This window comes from Dendrobium catenatum, unplaced genomic scaffold (genome assembly GCF_001605985.2).
Source record: "Dendrobium catenatum unplaced genomic scaffold, ASM160598v2 fragScaff_scaffold_1676, whole genome shotgun sequence".
Classification (NCBI taxonomy): domain Eukaryota; kingdom Viridiplantae; phylum Streptophyta; class Magnoliopsida; order Asparagales; family Orchidaceae; genus Dendrobium; species Dendrobium catenatum.
In genome coordinates this window covers 1,006,050-1,023,237 of record NW_021320138.1, presented here as the reverse complement: position 1 = coordinate 1,023,237, position 17,188 = coordinate 1,006,050, and the positions used below count along the sequence as shown (strand labels likewise).

General features: G+C 38.2%; 1 protein-coding gene across 1 annotated transcript in view; it reads right to left on the bottom strand.

Moving 5' to 3' along the window:
* Nucleotides 1–17,188, bottom strand: part of LOC110096835 (xaa-Pro dipeptidase) — a 123,816-nt gene that overhangs the window by 14,238 nt on the left and 92,390 nt on the right. The window contains exons 9-11 of the mRNA XM_020822960.2: nucleotides 15,274–15,357; nucleotides 6,975–7,016; nucleotides 6,790–6,860 (exon numbers count right to left, since the gene is read on the bottom strand). Of these exons, the coding sequence (XP_020678619.1) occupies nucleotides 6,790–6,860; nucleotides 6,975–7,016; nucleotides 15,274–15,357 (197 nt within the window). The remainder of the gene's footprint in view (nucleotides 1–6,789; nucleotides 6,861–6,974; nucleotides 7,017–15,273; nucleotides 15,358–17,188) is intronic.

Here is a 17,188-nt window from a genome sequence, read left to right as displayed (position 1 = left end):
TCAAACATTAATGAGCTAACACCAAGTATAATCCAGATTTTGAGCTCAACACCAAGAAGCCAAGGCCTAACCCGTGAGCAGCAAACATCTTCAAACCGAGAACAGCAAGAAACCCATGGACAAGAAGGAACCAAATGCAAGAAAACACAAGGCTTTCCATGCCCAAGCTCTTTCCTACCATGATCATTGGATAGCTAATAAAAACATAAAACACAACTATATATTGTTCAAAATACATTAAAACAAAATAGACTAAAAACATGAATGCATCAAATATTAAGCCTAATTAATATGAGTGCTGCCCTAAAATGAACTTACCATAAACTATTAGTTCTCTAATCCTACTGAAATCATTGGAAGCACATACCATGAGCTATTGTGTGCATGCTTCAAAGGTTTTAGAGCCATAAAGAACATTCATACATGTGATGGCTTGCATTCATGCGGTAAATAAGGTCCAAGCATGAGCAATTTTAGGGAAGGAAAACGGCTGTGGTGCAATTAAATTACCCACTTTGGTGTGAACAAGCTGTTTGTTTAAAAGAGTTGATTGGTATGAGGCCAAATGAGTGTTAAGATAAAAGATAAATGAATTTAGTTGTGAGAAGAAAAAGTAATGCCAAGTAAAATTTCACTACATTCCAAATACATCAGATACCCTTATGATTTACCTACAAAATAGAGGCCGTCAAATCCACTGCATCTACATTAATTTGCAGAGAATCACCTTCCTCTACAGTTTTGTTGCTTCCCCATGATGTCGCAACTTCCAGGTTTCTTCATTGACTGCAACAATCACACCAATCATTTGCAATCACAACTCTTGGCATCTGATTCAAGCATAAACAACCTAAGCATCCTTCCCAAACATGGCAACTCTAGCACGCCTTTCCACTACAACTATTCTCGCAAACAAAAGATAATGCTATCAAAAGGGATGGCGTTCATGGTGGTATGTTGTTGGATGGAAGATTCAAGTACATGCAAATTGGTATTAAAGCCCAAGAGTAAAAATAACCTTATTATCATTATTTCTGTATCAAATGTTGGATGACATATTCTTGTAGAGATAGATATCACACTTTTTTATGGCTCTCCTTTAGCTCAATAATCATGTAGGTGCAGTCGAGACCATCGTGCATACCTCTTAGTTTACACTCAAGACTCGGAGAAGATGAGGCCATTAGTAAATATGAGAAGAGTGATCCTTATAAAAAACTTATCAAAGGTATAAAATTTGTCATCATTTTGCATGTTGTCAAGATATTATGAGAAGCACTTCAAAGCTTAGGCAGAGAGAGTATATCCATGTCTTAACCATTTACTTCTTTGAAAATAACCCACTATGTCATAATTAACTTGGATGGAGAAAAGGGCTTGGCAATGCATCAAGTCATTCAGATGATGAATTTTCCAGGGAATTCTTTCATCTTGATTGTTTTTAAGATGTAAAATTTATAACGATGCCCTTAAGCATGACCACTTTGATCCACATGAAACGCAATAACTTTTTGGAGCTGAATGAAATAGCTCATGAGCAAGGAGAAGAGATGCTAATGTCTACTAGGAATGAAAACTAAAATAATTTTTTTTTTCACCAACTGAAACATCACAGCCTTTATAAAATTAACAAGAAACTTTGATATAGATAGACATTTGCATAATGAAATAAGTGCAATCAATAATTGTTTTGAGGCATCTAACATTCTAGCAAAGCAAAAGGGTTATCATAAAGATGGACTTCTATGTCAAAACCCAGCTCGGAGGCGAGAACAGACGACCTGACAGTTGATTAAATTTTTGTCTACTAATTATCTATTTCTAAAAGAGCCAATAAAATTTCAATTTTTTTATTTAATAAAATTTTATAACTATTTTGACAAATATTTTTCTCTAAAAGCATCACACCTACGATACACATTATTTTTTCTACTCATTTAACCTCTTCGTCTTCCTCCATTTCGCTGTCACGGCGCCAAGCAATGATAGCAACGTGGTTTCATCAACCTCTTCATCTTCTGTTTAGGCAAGATCGGGATATTACAATCAGCCTCTCCGTCTTCCATCTCAGTAAGATCGAGATATTACATTCCACACCTTAAATTTGTTTGGACAAATTCTCAGATTACTACTAGCTATAACTCTGTTGAGGCTCATATATAGAAGAGGCTTCAATTTGCAATTAAATAGTTTATGCTTTGAGGAGTTGACTTCATGTGCAGCATCAACATAAAGTCCAAGAAAAATAATACAAACTAAGGCACTACATAAAGATTTTGGCTCTAAGCAAGTTCATGAATGACCCCTCTTTCCTCCAACAAAAGCAATATGGCATAGTTAGAAAGCTTCTAATCAAATCGCTTAGGCTAGGGTCAACCACATCAAGGAAGGAGGGATATTGGAAGATTTCATGCTCTCAAGACTCCTCTCCAAAAAATTCACCGTGCCATCAATGTGAAAGAAGGAAACTACCTATGGATAGTGCTATAGGCTTCCCACATCGCCACATACTTGCATAAATTCTTCCACTTAATCAACACTTCTCTAATCCTCTTGTCTCCTTGGCGCACACCTTGAACCTCCAGTGGTTCTAATAATTACCTCCATATCTTCTAACAGTGTAGACAGTAGAGCGAGCGAGAGTGTATGGCCTCCAATGGCTCATCTCAACTGCGACATATGAAATACTAGATGGATGGCTAAGTTGATGGCAACTGTAGGCAGTAAGCAACCGCGCCAATCAGCCTGTCAATCTTATCCTTCTAAACCTGTGGGTAGAGATTTGGTCTAACGCTAATGGAAGTGACTACTTCCTACAGAATAATAGAGTGCTTGTGCTCCCATGGAGTAAGCAATCCTTGAGGAGGTTGGAATATCTCAGTGAACGACTGGAGAAGTGGCTAAAATTCTTCTAGAATGTCTTCTATATCTCGAGTATCTCCTCCCTCCAAGCTCTGGAATCCCAATCCTTCACCCTATATGGCATGCACCATGGTTTTCAAGGAAAACATTGCTTTGGATAAACAAGGGTCTCCCTTAATCACTACCTTTCTCCCCTCCACTTGGATCTCCATAACTAAGGCCTTCCAGTACACCTTGGCCTCCCCCAAGCTTTGTAGTCGCTTCATACCCAAGATTAGATCAGTACTTACCAACTCCAGTGGAAAAAAATCCTCACTGATGTGAATCCCTTGAAACTCCACCACCAATCCCTGACAAATACCCCTGCTGTTCTCCACCTTCCATGTGACCATCATCACCCCAAAGCCTCCCAAGTCTACCAACTTTAGCCCAAGCCTATCAACCACCTGATTGAATATGAAACTGTGGTCAGCCCCACTATCCACCAAAATCACCACCACTTCCCCGCCTATCTTTCCCCTCATCTTCATAGTGTGATTCGGGGTGAATCCCACTATAGAATTCAATGAAACTTCTGCCACCTCCATGTGTAACGACTCCTCTTCCTCTAATACTTCTCTTCTGTCTCTACTCTACCTATCTCCTCCTCATTACAAACAGAAAGGACCGGCAAGGTGTAATGTTTACACCTACGGCCCGGTGTAAACTTCTCATCGCACCTAAAACATAGCCCCTTAGCCCCCATGCAGCACCATATTAGTCGGTCGTCTAAAGTTCCCTCAAAGCCAAGCTTCCAAACATTTCTCCTTTGGAGCTTCCCTTTGACCCGATAGAACTTGCAACCTAAGTGCAAGGAAGGTGGTCGTCATGCGCTAAGAACCTCAAACTACCCCCTTTGCTACTCGTTTCAAGTGAGTTTGTGGCCTCCATCAACTGGGTTAACTCCATAACCTCTCCCAAGTCACGGGTCTTGCCACCCGCACAGTAGCTCTCAACTCTAGTTTAAGCCCCTTCATTAAATTTCTTTCTAACATTGTCTCTAGTAGTCTCCCTAAACATCCCTACAGAAGCTCAAAGCACTCTCGATACTCCCTCACCGTTCCCACCTGTGTCAAAGCAATGAACTGCTCATAATGGTCCCTTTCCTACTTGATTCAAAAGCGCTCTAATAAATGGTCCTTGAACTCCTCCCATGAACGAATCAGGTACCTCATCTCCCTTCATGTGTACCATGTCAGTGTCTTCACCTCAAGACATAGAGTTGTCGCCATTTCCCTTCTGTCAACCCGTTCACCGCAAAATATCTCTCTACTCTATAGATCCACCTATATGCATCATCGCCTTCAAACCTTAGCATTTTCACCTTCCTGACCTTCAGATCTTTAGTGGTTTCTTTACTCTTTGTTGAAACTTAGTGGTTGTTCACCTAAGGCATTAACAAATTCTTTGTTAACCCCTATACTTCTTTCTCGTCTCCACCCAGCACATCTTCCCTCTCCCACAAAGCTAAGCTTGGTCACCCCTAAACCCTAACCTCTCCCAACCACCAGACCATTCCAACACCTCCAAATATCTCCTCTATACTTCCCCTACAACCCCAAAAATTCCCAAAAGCCTGGACTTCTCATCAACCCCAGGATACCAGGCCAAAGGCCAAATACAAGGTGACAATTTCCATGCATGAGCACCAAGTTAAAAATATTACAACTCTTTGATTACTGATCCAAAATCTATAAAACAACTCACTTAATTTCCTAACATCTCAAGCCATTGATCTAGAATTCCCTACCATTTTCCTCCAAGGAAACTTACCCTTTCAAAGCCAAGAATCTTAAGCTCAACATATATTCACAAACTTAATACCCATTTTTTCATTGCCTACAAACCCTTTCACCACCACTGCAAGGGATCACCAATAACACTAGCAATGCTTATTTTTTTTCGGGAGCAGGTGGTTGTGGGTTTTTTTATGGTGAGGGATTCCGATTCCATGAATAGCTAACATTATTTGATAAGAGAGAGCCTCCTATAGAGACTAGAATAGAGATCAGTAGCACAAAGGGCTAAAGTGATTTCATTGCAAACTCTGGCATATCCTAATCGACTTCTTACAATAGTTTGTGCATCAAGCCAACATGATTTCCAATCTTAAGAGCAACACAACCGATAATCTTTTGAGTATAGAGGTGTATATGCAAACTAGAAACAAACCCAAAAAAGAACCAAGTTAAATGAATCCTTTGTAAATAGGGTGCTTGGTGTCCATCTCTTGGAACAAATGAGACTCTATAGATCATCTATAATCCAGTATCATCAATCGCTTGGCATTCATCTGGACATCTAAGTCAAACAAATAGAAGCCATTTTCCAAAGCAAAGATTTTGACACCTGCCAAATAATGCCAAGTTGTTTTAATATCCTCTATTAAAGTCATGAAATAGAGGCATTACATGTTTTTCCTTTAGGCAACGCATTCGTGAAGTGTATCCTCAAGAATAGTTATAGCCCCTTCTCCACGATGTATGGCATTGAGTGATCGCTCCAACAACCATTTCCAAAAAGTGCAGACCAGTTAAGAGTTTTACCAGTTATAATGCATGGCTCTAGATGGGAGTCATTTGGGATGCATCTAGCATAGCCAAAAATGTGTGGTACTCGAACGGTTACAAGCATAGAAAAGAGAGATTCTATTGTGGCGTTACAACAACCAACCTATAGTAAATATTATATAGCATCACAAATGAGAAGCCCATCCAGAAATCACACCAATCAGTTCAAACTAAATGAGATCAAGTGATTCACACAACGTCAAAAGAGAGTCAGGAAAAATAAAAACTTCCTCCAACAAGCCTTGCAGTTGAGGATAGGACGGGGATGAAGCAAGAAGGGAGGTGAGTTAGGAGTGGCGAGCATGGCTAGGGATGGAAATGGCAAGCGGGTCAATAGACAGTAAAAGGAACCAGCAAACTTGCATTACTTTGATAGATATAGTGATGAACTAGCAACTTTCTTTTGCGGACTAGTGTTGGCATAGCTCATTGCACAGCACAAATTACACAGCACAAGCTACACACTATGATTATCATCAAAAATACATCTTAACATTAAAAATATTATAAAGATTTTCCATAACAGGTGAAAAAACACATTACTTTCTTTCTAGTTTTATGCAAAGCTATAATGACAAACAACCAATGAGTTCCACCTTACGAGACATTGTCCTTTTAACTTAAAGAGAGATGACAAGGGTTCAAATCTCCAAAAAAAACAGACAACCAAATAATGAAGTTGCATGTAGTTGCAGATAGTTCAAATAATAAATAAAGTAGCGAATAGAATGCTATAATATTCCTATAAATATGGATTGGGGTGAAAGGATTTCCAAGGTCCAAGAGCTACCTATTTAGAAAATTTTGGTAAATTATAGACATATTCCCCCACTTAGTATTTTCTTCCTCTCCAAATTTCTACCTCTCATGAATCAGTTTTCTTCTATTCTTCTCTATACTCTAGTTAATGTTTTCACAATCTAGGGTTTTGCTAGATCTAGTGTTTTGTCCAAGAGCGCTGTCAACATAACCAATGAGGCTGCTCTCGACAATCCAGCAGCATTCCTTTAATCTTTTCAGCTCGAGATCTACAAATGCCCGGTACTTGCTCACCGATGATCTAAAATGGAAACATATAAATATTGGACCTGTTGAAAAAAGACATAGGGCAAACAGCTAAAAATAGATAAATTACTAAAATCTAAGAAACATAGACTGATAAAAACAAAAAAGAAAATTAGCAACATCCAAACCACAGCTAAAAATAACTCAGAAATTAAATACAATTAAGTATCTTAAGAATAAATATTTAAAGATGGTTTATGCTGCACATTAATTTTATTTTCTTTGTTTAGATATAAAAGACAAGCAGCCGTACTTGTGCATGTCAATCCAACTCACTCCAGGCGACATTGATTTTATAACTGAATCATGAGCCTTTAGGACAGCCTGCATTCCCATATTTCATTTAATGATTCAGAAAGCTTTAGCCTAGTTGTAATAATAAGTATATATATATATATATATATATATATATATATATATAACCAAAAAAAAACTTACATTGTATATTGCAGCCTGGTCATTAGTGAACTTTCCACTAACCTAAACAGAAAGAGGTTAAGATAAAACTCAAAAGAGCTGCAACACTTAAAAAGATTTTCTGCTCTAGAAAGAAGCAAGATTAATAACGAAATATTTTCATATTTTTAATTCAATGATCGGCACAAACCAGGTAGAGTCAAGTTCTATAATTAAACCATAAAAAATTGAAGAACGTCAACCAAAGAAGTTCTTAAAGACAATACCAGCATTATTTGAGAAAAATGTACGCGCGCATAGATAGAGATAGAAAATGGACTATTCTCTTCCTAGAAGAGAACAATCATCCTCTAGCCACTTAAATTTTAATGTTATGATTTTCAAATAATAAAAACAGCCCATTCCTCAATATCATTAAAACTAAATACATGCATAACTTAAGATTTTTCAATATCATTTGATCATCAACCAGATACTTGAAAATTTACTCAATGGATGGTTTTGATTGTATAAGGTAATTCTGATTACAATGTGCATAAACTTTCAAATAGGTCAGGATTAAAGAAATGAGTTTATAATGATATATTGAATGATTTGATTAGTGGGCTTCTTCAAGTAATGTGATCATAATTTTTTGCATGCTTGATGAATGATTACATAATTATGAAATTTTATGAAACTTGGTTCAAAAGTAATTTTCATATCGTAGATCACAATAAAAAATGCAATCTAGAGTTTGAAGACGGTGTAAAAACAACAACAACATCAAGCCTTTATCCCACTATGTGGGGTCGGCTACATGAATCCTTTTTCTCCATTCTGTCCTATTAAAAGTCAAATTCTCATTTAAATCTAATAAAGAAAGGTCATTCCTAATATTTTCTAACCAAGTCTTTTTAGGTCTACCCCTACCTTTCTTAACATAAGTAAAATCTAATACCTCTACTCTCCTAACCGGGTCATCGCAAGGCCGCCGTTTTATGTGACCAAACCATCTAAGGCGACTTTCTCTAATCTTATCTTCTACTGGAGCTACTCCAACCTTTTCACGTATATGCTCATTTCGTATCCTATCTCTAAGGGTAAAGCCACTCATCCACATAAGCATCCTCATCTCTGCCACACTTAACTTAGTATTATGCTTCTCTTTTAAAGGCCAACATTCGGCACCATAAAGCATTGCAGGCCTCACTACCATCTTATAGAATTTTCCCTTAAGTTAGGTGCAAAAAGTCGACCTCCATTAATTTACTCTCTGGACATGCTTCAATTCTCATAGTTGATCAAGGAGTAAAGTCCCATAGTCCACCTATGCCTCCGCCTCCAAAATTTGTTAATTCACTGCCAATTTTGTTTTCCAATGGTAAGTAATTAAAGGTGGAATTATTGCTCTTTGGATCCCCCTATTTCCTTGCCCGTCGTCCATCCTAGTGGGGCCCATAGCCTCCTTTGGTCCATCAATACTCCCCTCCCAAAGAGTCATCTTGTCCTGAAGGTGGAAAGAGAGAAATTGCTTATGGATGGTACTATAGGGTTCCCATGTTGTACACATTCAATTTTGTTGTGCTTTCTGTAGATGTTTCTTTAATTCTGCCAAAATCCAATCTATTTCTCCCAAGTACTACTCCACTAATAACATTGATGTATTATCATGCCCATAATGTATTAGATGATGTGGATCTCTCCTGTATAAGATTTTAAATGGCATTGTATGTGCTGTTATATGAGATGAAGTGTTATACTAATATTCCGCTCTGGCCAACCACTTAGCCCACTTCTTTGGTGTATTTGATACAAAGAAACGAAGATAAATCTCCGACCCGTGATTCACCAACTCCGTCCGGCCATCCGTCTGAGGGTGGTAAGCTATACTCTGTTTCAGGATAGTACCCTGCATCTTGAATAACTCCCTCCATCTTGAATAACTCTCTCCAGAAATGGCTCAAAAAGTAATTGTTTTGATTGGACACAATGGCCTCGGGTATGCCATGTAAATGGGCCACCTCTATAATGAATGTGGTTGCCATCGAAACCGTGGTGTATGAGTGGCATAAGGGAATGAAATAAGCATATTTGCTTAATCTATCCACTAGCACTAGAATCACTGTGAATCCTTCTGATCTAGGTAGTCCTTTAATGAAGTTCATAGTCACCTCTTCCCACACTTTCTCGGGTAATGCTAAAAGTTGTGAAAGACCACCTGGAGCAATAGCCAGGTATTTGTCTCTGATCAAAATTAGCCACCAACTCCTCTACATCCTTCTACATGCCCACCCAATATAGCTCCGCTACCAATCAATGATATATCTTTTGAACTCCTGAATGTCCCTCAATAGTTGTGCTATGAAATTCCTACAACAAGTGAGGGATGTATGGCGATGTCCTCGAAAGCACAAATTGTCCCTGGTATAGCAGCTTCTGACCCATCAAAGAGTAACCAGGATGGCAATCCTTGCCCTGCATTAATCTCCTCTAATCTTACTCACCTCCTCATCTTGCTTGCTCTCACGCTTTAAGGCCTCCCAATCCACAACCATGGGAATATATAGAGTCATAACATGAGGGTCTTCAATATGCCTGGAAAGAGCATCCGAGCATTATTTTCCAATCTGGGCTTGTATTAAATCACAAAATCATAACCCAACAGCTTGGAAAGCCACCGCTAATGCTCCTCTGTCACCATCCTCTACTATAACAAGAATTTCAAACTCCTCTCGTCTGTCCTAACAATGAAGTGTCGCTCCAATAAGTAAGGTCATCACTTCTATATTACCAACACTGTCGCCATCAGCTCACTTTCATACACGATTTCAGCCAAGCCCTACCAGTCAACACCTGGCTAAAACAAGTTATGGGTCTCTGACTCTGCATGAGAACTGCTCCTTGCCCATAGCCTGATGCATCAGTCTCCACTACAAACAGCTAGCAGAAATATGGTAATGCTAACATACCCCCACCCTACCCCCAATTTAAAACTATCTTTCTTCGGTTTATCTATCAACAACCATGCTATAGAGTTGTATCCCTTCACAAACTTCCTCTAGTACCCTATGAGTCCCAAGAAACCCCTCAACTCCTTCAAGGTTTTTGGATAAGGGCCACGCCAACATGGCATCTATCTTAAAAAGATCTTCAGCTACTCCTAATTTAAACATGTCCTAAATACTCCACTCTCTGTTGTGCAAAGAAACACTTCTTCAAATTGGCATACAATTGATGCTCCTTCAATGTCACTAACACGACCCTCAAGTGCTCCACATGCTATACCTCAGACTGACTATACATAAAAATATCATCGAAGAAAATCAATACAAACTTAAGGAGGAAGGGCTGGAATACCTTGTTCATAACCGACTAAAAGGCATCACAGAACATGTAGTGGTCCTAAAAGCAATCTTGTGGATGTCAGTGGGCCGCATTTTGATCTGACGGTATCCTAATTCAAATCATTCTTGGTGAACATCACAGCTCCATATAACTCATCTGGCAACTCATCAATGACTAGTTTAGGAAATGTATCCAACAACATTTCCTTATTCATATAACAATAACCTACACAAAATCTCCAACTATCATTCTTCTTCTTCACTAGTAACATGGGATTGAAGAAGTGACAAACAATGGGACAAATGATCTGCGCCTCCAACATCTCCTTGATCAGTCTCTTAATTTGATCCTTCTAAATCTGTAGGTATTGGTAGGGTCAAACACTGATAAGGGATACCCCCTCCTTCAAGATGATGGCATGCTCATGGTCCCTTAGTGTAAGTAGGCCTTAAGACAGCTAGAACACCTCACTAAATTGTTCTAGCAGTGGTTAGACTATATCTAGAACCTCCTCATCTTTCTCCATGCTTCCCTATCCCTCAAGGCTCTAGAATTTCACCAAGAAACTCATCCCTACTGATTGGATTTCTATTAACATGGTCTTAAGAGAAACCCTGATTTTAGACAGACTAGGATCCCCCTTAATCCTCACCTTCCTCCCACCATGAATTCCATAGTCAATGCCTTCTAGTCCACCTTGGTCTCCCCCAGGGTTTACAATCACTTCATGCCCAAAATTACATCTACGCTCCATTACTCCAAAGGAAGGAAATCCTCCCTCACCGAGATCTCCTGCAATGTCACCATTAGCCATGTCAAATGCCTCTGCTCTTCTCCACCTTCCCCATTCCCATCATCACCCTAAAACATCCTGTGTCGACCAGTTTTAGCCACAACCGGTCCACCACCTAGTTGGAGGTGAAATTGTGGGCCACCCTACTGTCCACCAGAACTACCACTGATTCTCCTCTTATCTGTCCTCTCACCTTCATGATGTGATTTGAGATAAATCGCACCATTGAGTTTAGGAAGACCTTCACCACATCTAGGTGCAAATGCTCCTCCTCAAACACCTCCTACTCGAGAGTCTCCCCCTCCTTATCACGGACTATAAGTACATAAAAAGAACGGTCCGTGCAATGGTGACATGGTGCATACTTCTCATCACAATGAAAATACAATCTCCTAGCCGACTTCTCCTGAATCTCTGCCTCAATAAACCGCTTGAAATTTCCCCCTGTCGTGCTACCAATCCCATATTATCCTTGGTACTTCTCTCTAAATAGGCACAGATTGTACCTTTAGTGCCAAAAAAGTAGTAATGGTTCGATATGAAGCTCCTGTATCGCAACCTTTGCTGCTTCTCTCAAGTGAGTTCTTGTCCTCCAACTGGACTAGCTCCATAACCTCCCTCAACCCTCATGGCCTCAATAATCGAACAACAGCCCTGATCTCTGAATTGAGCCCCTTTATGAAATTCTCCTCCAACATTGTTTCATATAGCCTCCCCAATCAACTAGAACGGTACTCAAACCTCTCTCAATAATCCATCATTATCCCTTCCTGAACGAAAGCAAAAAACTTCTCATAGAAGTCTTATTCCCAACTTATTCAGAAATATTTTAATAAACTATTTTTGAACTCCCTCTACGATCGGATTTGATCTCTCATGTTTCTCCACTGATACCAAGACAAAGCCATTCCCTTTAAGCATAGAGCCACGACAGTGAGTCTCTCCTCCTTCGTCATCCCATTCATCACAAAATACCTCTCCACCCTATAGATCCACCATCTTCCCCCTCAAAAATAAGCATCTTCAGCTTTCTCATTCTCAGATCCCCTCCGCCCCAACTTCCTCCACCTCTGGCTCCTCCCATGTGGCAATTATTATGATCTCTCCATTTTTCTCTCCCACCCTGCTCCTTTCCTAGATCCTCTTTCTAAAAATCAGCCCACCACGTTTCCTCCTCCCAATTTCTCTTCATGTCATATCCTTCACCCATTTCCCTCCTAGTTATTGGTTCAAGAGGTGGCATATTTTCCTTGTCACCCAAGGTTTCTACCTCTCGATCATCCCCTATTGGGTCAATATTGGGGATTCCCTTGCTTCCTTGGCCACCCGCCGATGCTCTCGTTTGGGTGAGAAGCTCCAATATTTTCTTCATCATATCCTCTAGGTTAGAAAACCTTTCTTCCATGGATGACATCCGTACCTCAATTCCAGATTTGAGTTGGTCAACTTTTCTTTTTATTTTTCACTTCCAAAGTATCCACTTTCTTCGGTTTCATAGTTCCTGAATCATGCTCTGATACCAATTTGGTAGGAATCTGATCTCCACCCAACAACAACGAAGAGAAAACACAGCATAAATCAACGAGAAAGAAATAAATTATTGATATAGGCACATCAAACTAAGAAACAAGTTGATGTACTATTCAAGAGGTAGATCGGCCCTCCACAAACCATAAGCACCGCTAGGAACAACTTTAGAGAAAAACTACAACAAACACACAAATCACATAACGAAAATCAAATAACCTAATTAACCCTATAAAAGCTTTATGAATTCCCTCCCAAATCTAAATTTAAATCAGCCCCCATTCTTTAAATATTTTTTTTGATTCCCTCCCAAATCTGAATTTAAATCAGCCCCCATTCTTTAAATATTTTTTTTAACTCCCTCCCAAATCTGAATTAAAATCAACCCCCCTCCCCCCCTCTCTAAATAAGCTTTACTAATTCCCTCCCAATTTTGATTTCATATGGTAAGCAATTAAATGTGGAATTATTCCCCTTTGGATCCCCCTATTTCCTTGCTCACCATCCGTCTGTCAAAGTGGGGCCCACATCATCCACTAGTCCATCAATTCTCTCAGGTAGTCGAGAGGGATAATTAACAATAGAGGCTTGAGCCTACGAAAAACTTGAAAATAGATCATACAGTCCTCACTAAGTGACGGAAAAAATCTCTAGATAGTGACTTGTCTAAAACTAATTTGCCTTCTAAAATTTTTACCCAACAACATTTCGTAAATCTCTTCTACAGAGGTTCGAGCGTGAATTTTGAAGCCCACAATAGCTAGTCAAATTTGAATTATATATGCCGGTATATTTTATTGTTAATATAGAATTTTGGTTAAAATATTTCATATAGGATAAATTTTCTTGTTAATTGCATCTTTGCATTTCGAGCATATTAGCAAACCATAACTTATATCTTACAAGATTATCGAAAAGCTTAGTTATAATGTTTATACACTTGATTTGTCACCTGACATTTAGGTAAACCCTACCTTCAATGTGCAACATTATTTGCATTATTATAGGACTTTTGAGTCATTGGTATTACTTGTAGTTGTTTCTTCGACAGGAGTATGATTTCACTATTCCAATGATTGTGCAATTCCAGTCATTAGCCTCGACACAGCATCAAAGGGCTAACTAGCATTCACTAGTATCTATTTTGTTGGCGTGGACATCTACCATCAGATGACGTATGAAGAGCTAGTCTGTCTATTCAGATCTTCTAAAGATCTTTGCAGAACCAAGATTTAAAAGTTCTAGAATAGGGCTTTTGTCACTCTTAGAGTTTGAGTCCCTCGTGCTGTTCATAATATTGCCACTGTTAGAATTCTTCAGACGGTAACAGAGGTTGCTCAATAAAGCAACGAAAATCACAACAACCAACTGTAGCTAGCTACAATTGCTTAATACTGTAAGCAGCAATCGAAGCCACGACATAGTTACACTGCAATAAGGTATAGCAGCAAGCCCGGTTGCTAAACATTAATAGGCAACTTGCTGCAACATGTTGACACCCTTCATCCACCTCCTAAGAGCCAATTGTAGTTCCCTGCCAATTTGGTCATAAATGGATTGCTCAGCCTAAGTAGGGGATGGAGATGGCCATGCCAACTTGTCGCCTTCCCCCAACTGTTTTTCACCCACTCAATATCACTTATAAGGTGGTGGCCATTACAATTGAAACCTGTCGATGCAACTCAATAACATTTTTAAGTGCAGCATACCACTATCAATGGATCCCTAGCCATCCGGGGTGGGGGATCAGAGTGCTACTCCTCCCGTAACACTAAAGCTCAAATTAAGTAATCTAGGGATAACAAACTTGGATCTGGGATTGCACTAATCCAATCTAATTTGGCCTATAATCAATTTTAATCAAAAGCAAGTTTATCACAATTTTCTAATTACCATTCTAAGATGCATTTTGATCATCAAATCAATGTAGCACACATCCCAAGGATGACATGGTGGCACATCAATGCTCCTGTTTAAGTGAAAGAAGCACTAGTTTTGACCTTCCCAACACACCCATCTAAGGCAACAAAATGCTTCCCAAAACCATCGGGATCAAGGAGATTGACCAGGTAACGCAAAAAAGCTTAAAAGTTGCATCAATTAATTGCACCTCCAACATCACTATCTAAACCGATGTAGCAAATCCATGACCATTGGATCAACATCTTCAATAACTTCTTTTCTAAGCACAAACAATGCCCACGATGCACATTATAAATAATATCCCATTTGAGTTTTTCATAGATTATGAAATTTATAGACTTAGAATAATCCAGCATTCTAGGAGTCCGAGAAGTTTCTCACTGAATTATTTAAAATATCTTTCTTTTTTAAGGAAATTTAGAGACCATGAAATTTTTCTTCCCCTTGTAAAGGGGTAATTTGATCGAAAGGGTGTCCCTTGGCTTTCTGAGCTTCAACAGCTGATAATGAGAGTGTCACATTTGACAGCAACAAGAAGTATATTTCTTTATCAATAGTTGACCTATAAATAGCATTAAATGTATAGGCTTGGCACTAAATGACAGGCTTTGTAAAGGCATTCCCCTAATTAAGAAAGCAAAGTATGTTAGGCATGTAATCAGTACTAACTAACGGATAAGTCTGGGGATGGCCACTTATGCAACATTCAGCGAAGCCGTCAGACATAATAGAGATTTTAACCATACTCACGGGGAAAGAACATGTTATATCAGAGCCATAGAACTGATATTCAGCTCCCATGTCAAACAATGCAATGTCACCTTCTTTCAAAGCCTGCAAAAGAAAATGGTACATAGGACAGAAGTTACATTTATAGGGACACAAGTGGTTGTTGCTTATTACAGGAGTGAAAATTCTAGCTGTTTATGATTCAGATATAAAAAAATATACTCAAACAGAAAAAACTGATCATGGTAAAAAATAGTTCATCAGCTCTAAAGAGAATACAGGAAAATATCTTCCCATTTAGAAGATAAATAAATAATAGCAAATAATATATCTTTTCAAAGACCTCAAAGTTGCAGTCAGTAAAACAAATATACATCACTTACCAATTCTAATGAAGGGGAAAAAAGAATAAATATCTAGTTGTTAACAGAATATTCGTATAACAATTTGCACTGCTTTAAGTGTTGAAATGAACATGCATATAAATTATAGGTACAAACAAAATATTATAAAGAAAGTGTGAGCAAGCTAAAATAAGGAACAAGTACGTTCCACATCTGCCAAAATTCTCCCCCTTAAGTAACAAGTGGCGTAGAAGCTTATGTGAGGAAATGGTCAAATATCACCATTCAACTACTACATTCAGTGTTTCAGAAAATGTTTCCTGAATAAGCTGCATGCAAGGTAGGGTAGGTGAAAATGAATCCGTTGTGCGTCAATTTTTTCAATTAACTGAAGAAAAAAAATACAAGCCCCAAGAAACATAAGCTAAAAAACCTAATTTTCCGATAAACTTTTAAAGGGTGAAACAAGAACATATATCTTATCTGTAGGGAATTGAGGTTAAAAATGTTTTAATTTGGCCAAATTTTCGGAACGAGCTTAATATTTATGTATTTTAGCAGAAGGAGCGCGATATCGGCAAAATTTAAAAAAGAGCCAGTACGCGTTTCTGTTTGGCGCATTCAAAGAATGCGCCTAACAAAATGGCGCATTCTTTGAATCCGCCTTTCAAAACAGTGTATTTCAATGGAAATGGTGGAATGCACGCTTCGATGAAGCGTATTCCATAGATTGCGCTTTTCTAATTAGCGCCTTCAGCATAGTTTTCTGCTTGCCAGCGCGAAATGAGGTAAATTTGGCTTATAGCGGGGGCAAGATCCGCGAAATCCGCGAAAGCAGTTGGGGAGGTGCGGAAATTGATGCCGGTTGTTGAATTTGGGTGGTTGGGAGCTGATTATTGATGATGGGTTTGAAGACCGAAGTCCTTTAAAAGGGGCAGTCTGCATTCGTTCTCTCCCACTCCTCCATCCACTCCTCCGTAAGCGAAGTTCTTTTCAAACCTTCAGTTTTAAATTTTTGAAGGTATGTTTTTTTATAAGTTTTGTATTTTCTCAGCTGTAGTTAAATTTATCTTGTAGCACGAGAAATAATGTGCTAGTGTAAGTAAAGTACCTGTGTTGAGCAAATATAGATTTGTGTGTTTGTTATTTATATACTTTTGTAATTTTAATGAGTTGTTTAGAGTAGCTTGAATTTATGAAATTTTATTTTAGCAGATCTTTAGCATTTGAAATTGTTTGTCCGCTAATCTTTAAATTTGGATAGTATTTGCTAATCTATTATTTTGTTGATGATCTTTAATTTTTAGTAGCACTGACATGTATTTACTAATTATGTATTAGATTTCGGACCCATGAGTGTGTTGTAATAGTTCTTTATTTGCAAATTTGAGTTTAAATTTAATTAACTGAAATGAATGTTTCAAAAAAAATTTATTATTATAAATAGAAGACAGATAGCTACTATGATTAAAAAAATGTTATTTATTATATTAATATGATTAACTAATTATATTATGATAAATAGAAATATGATGAAAATTTCATTAATAAATGATTAAAAAAAATTTTCAGATAAATTGTTAACTTAAGAA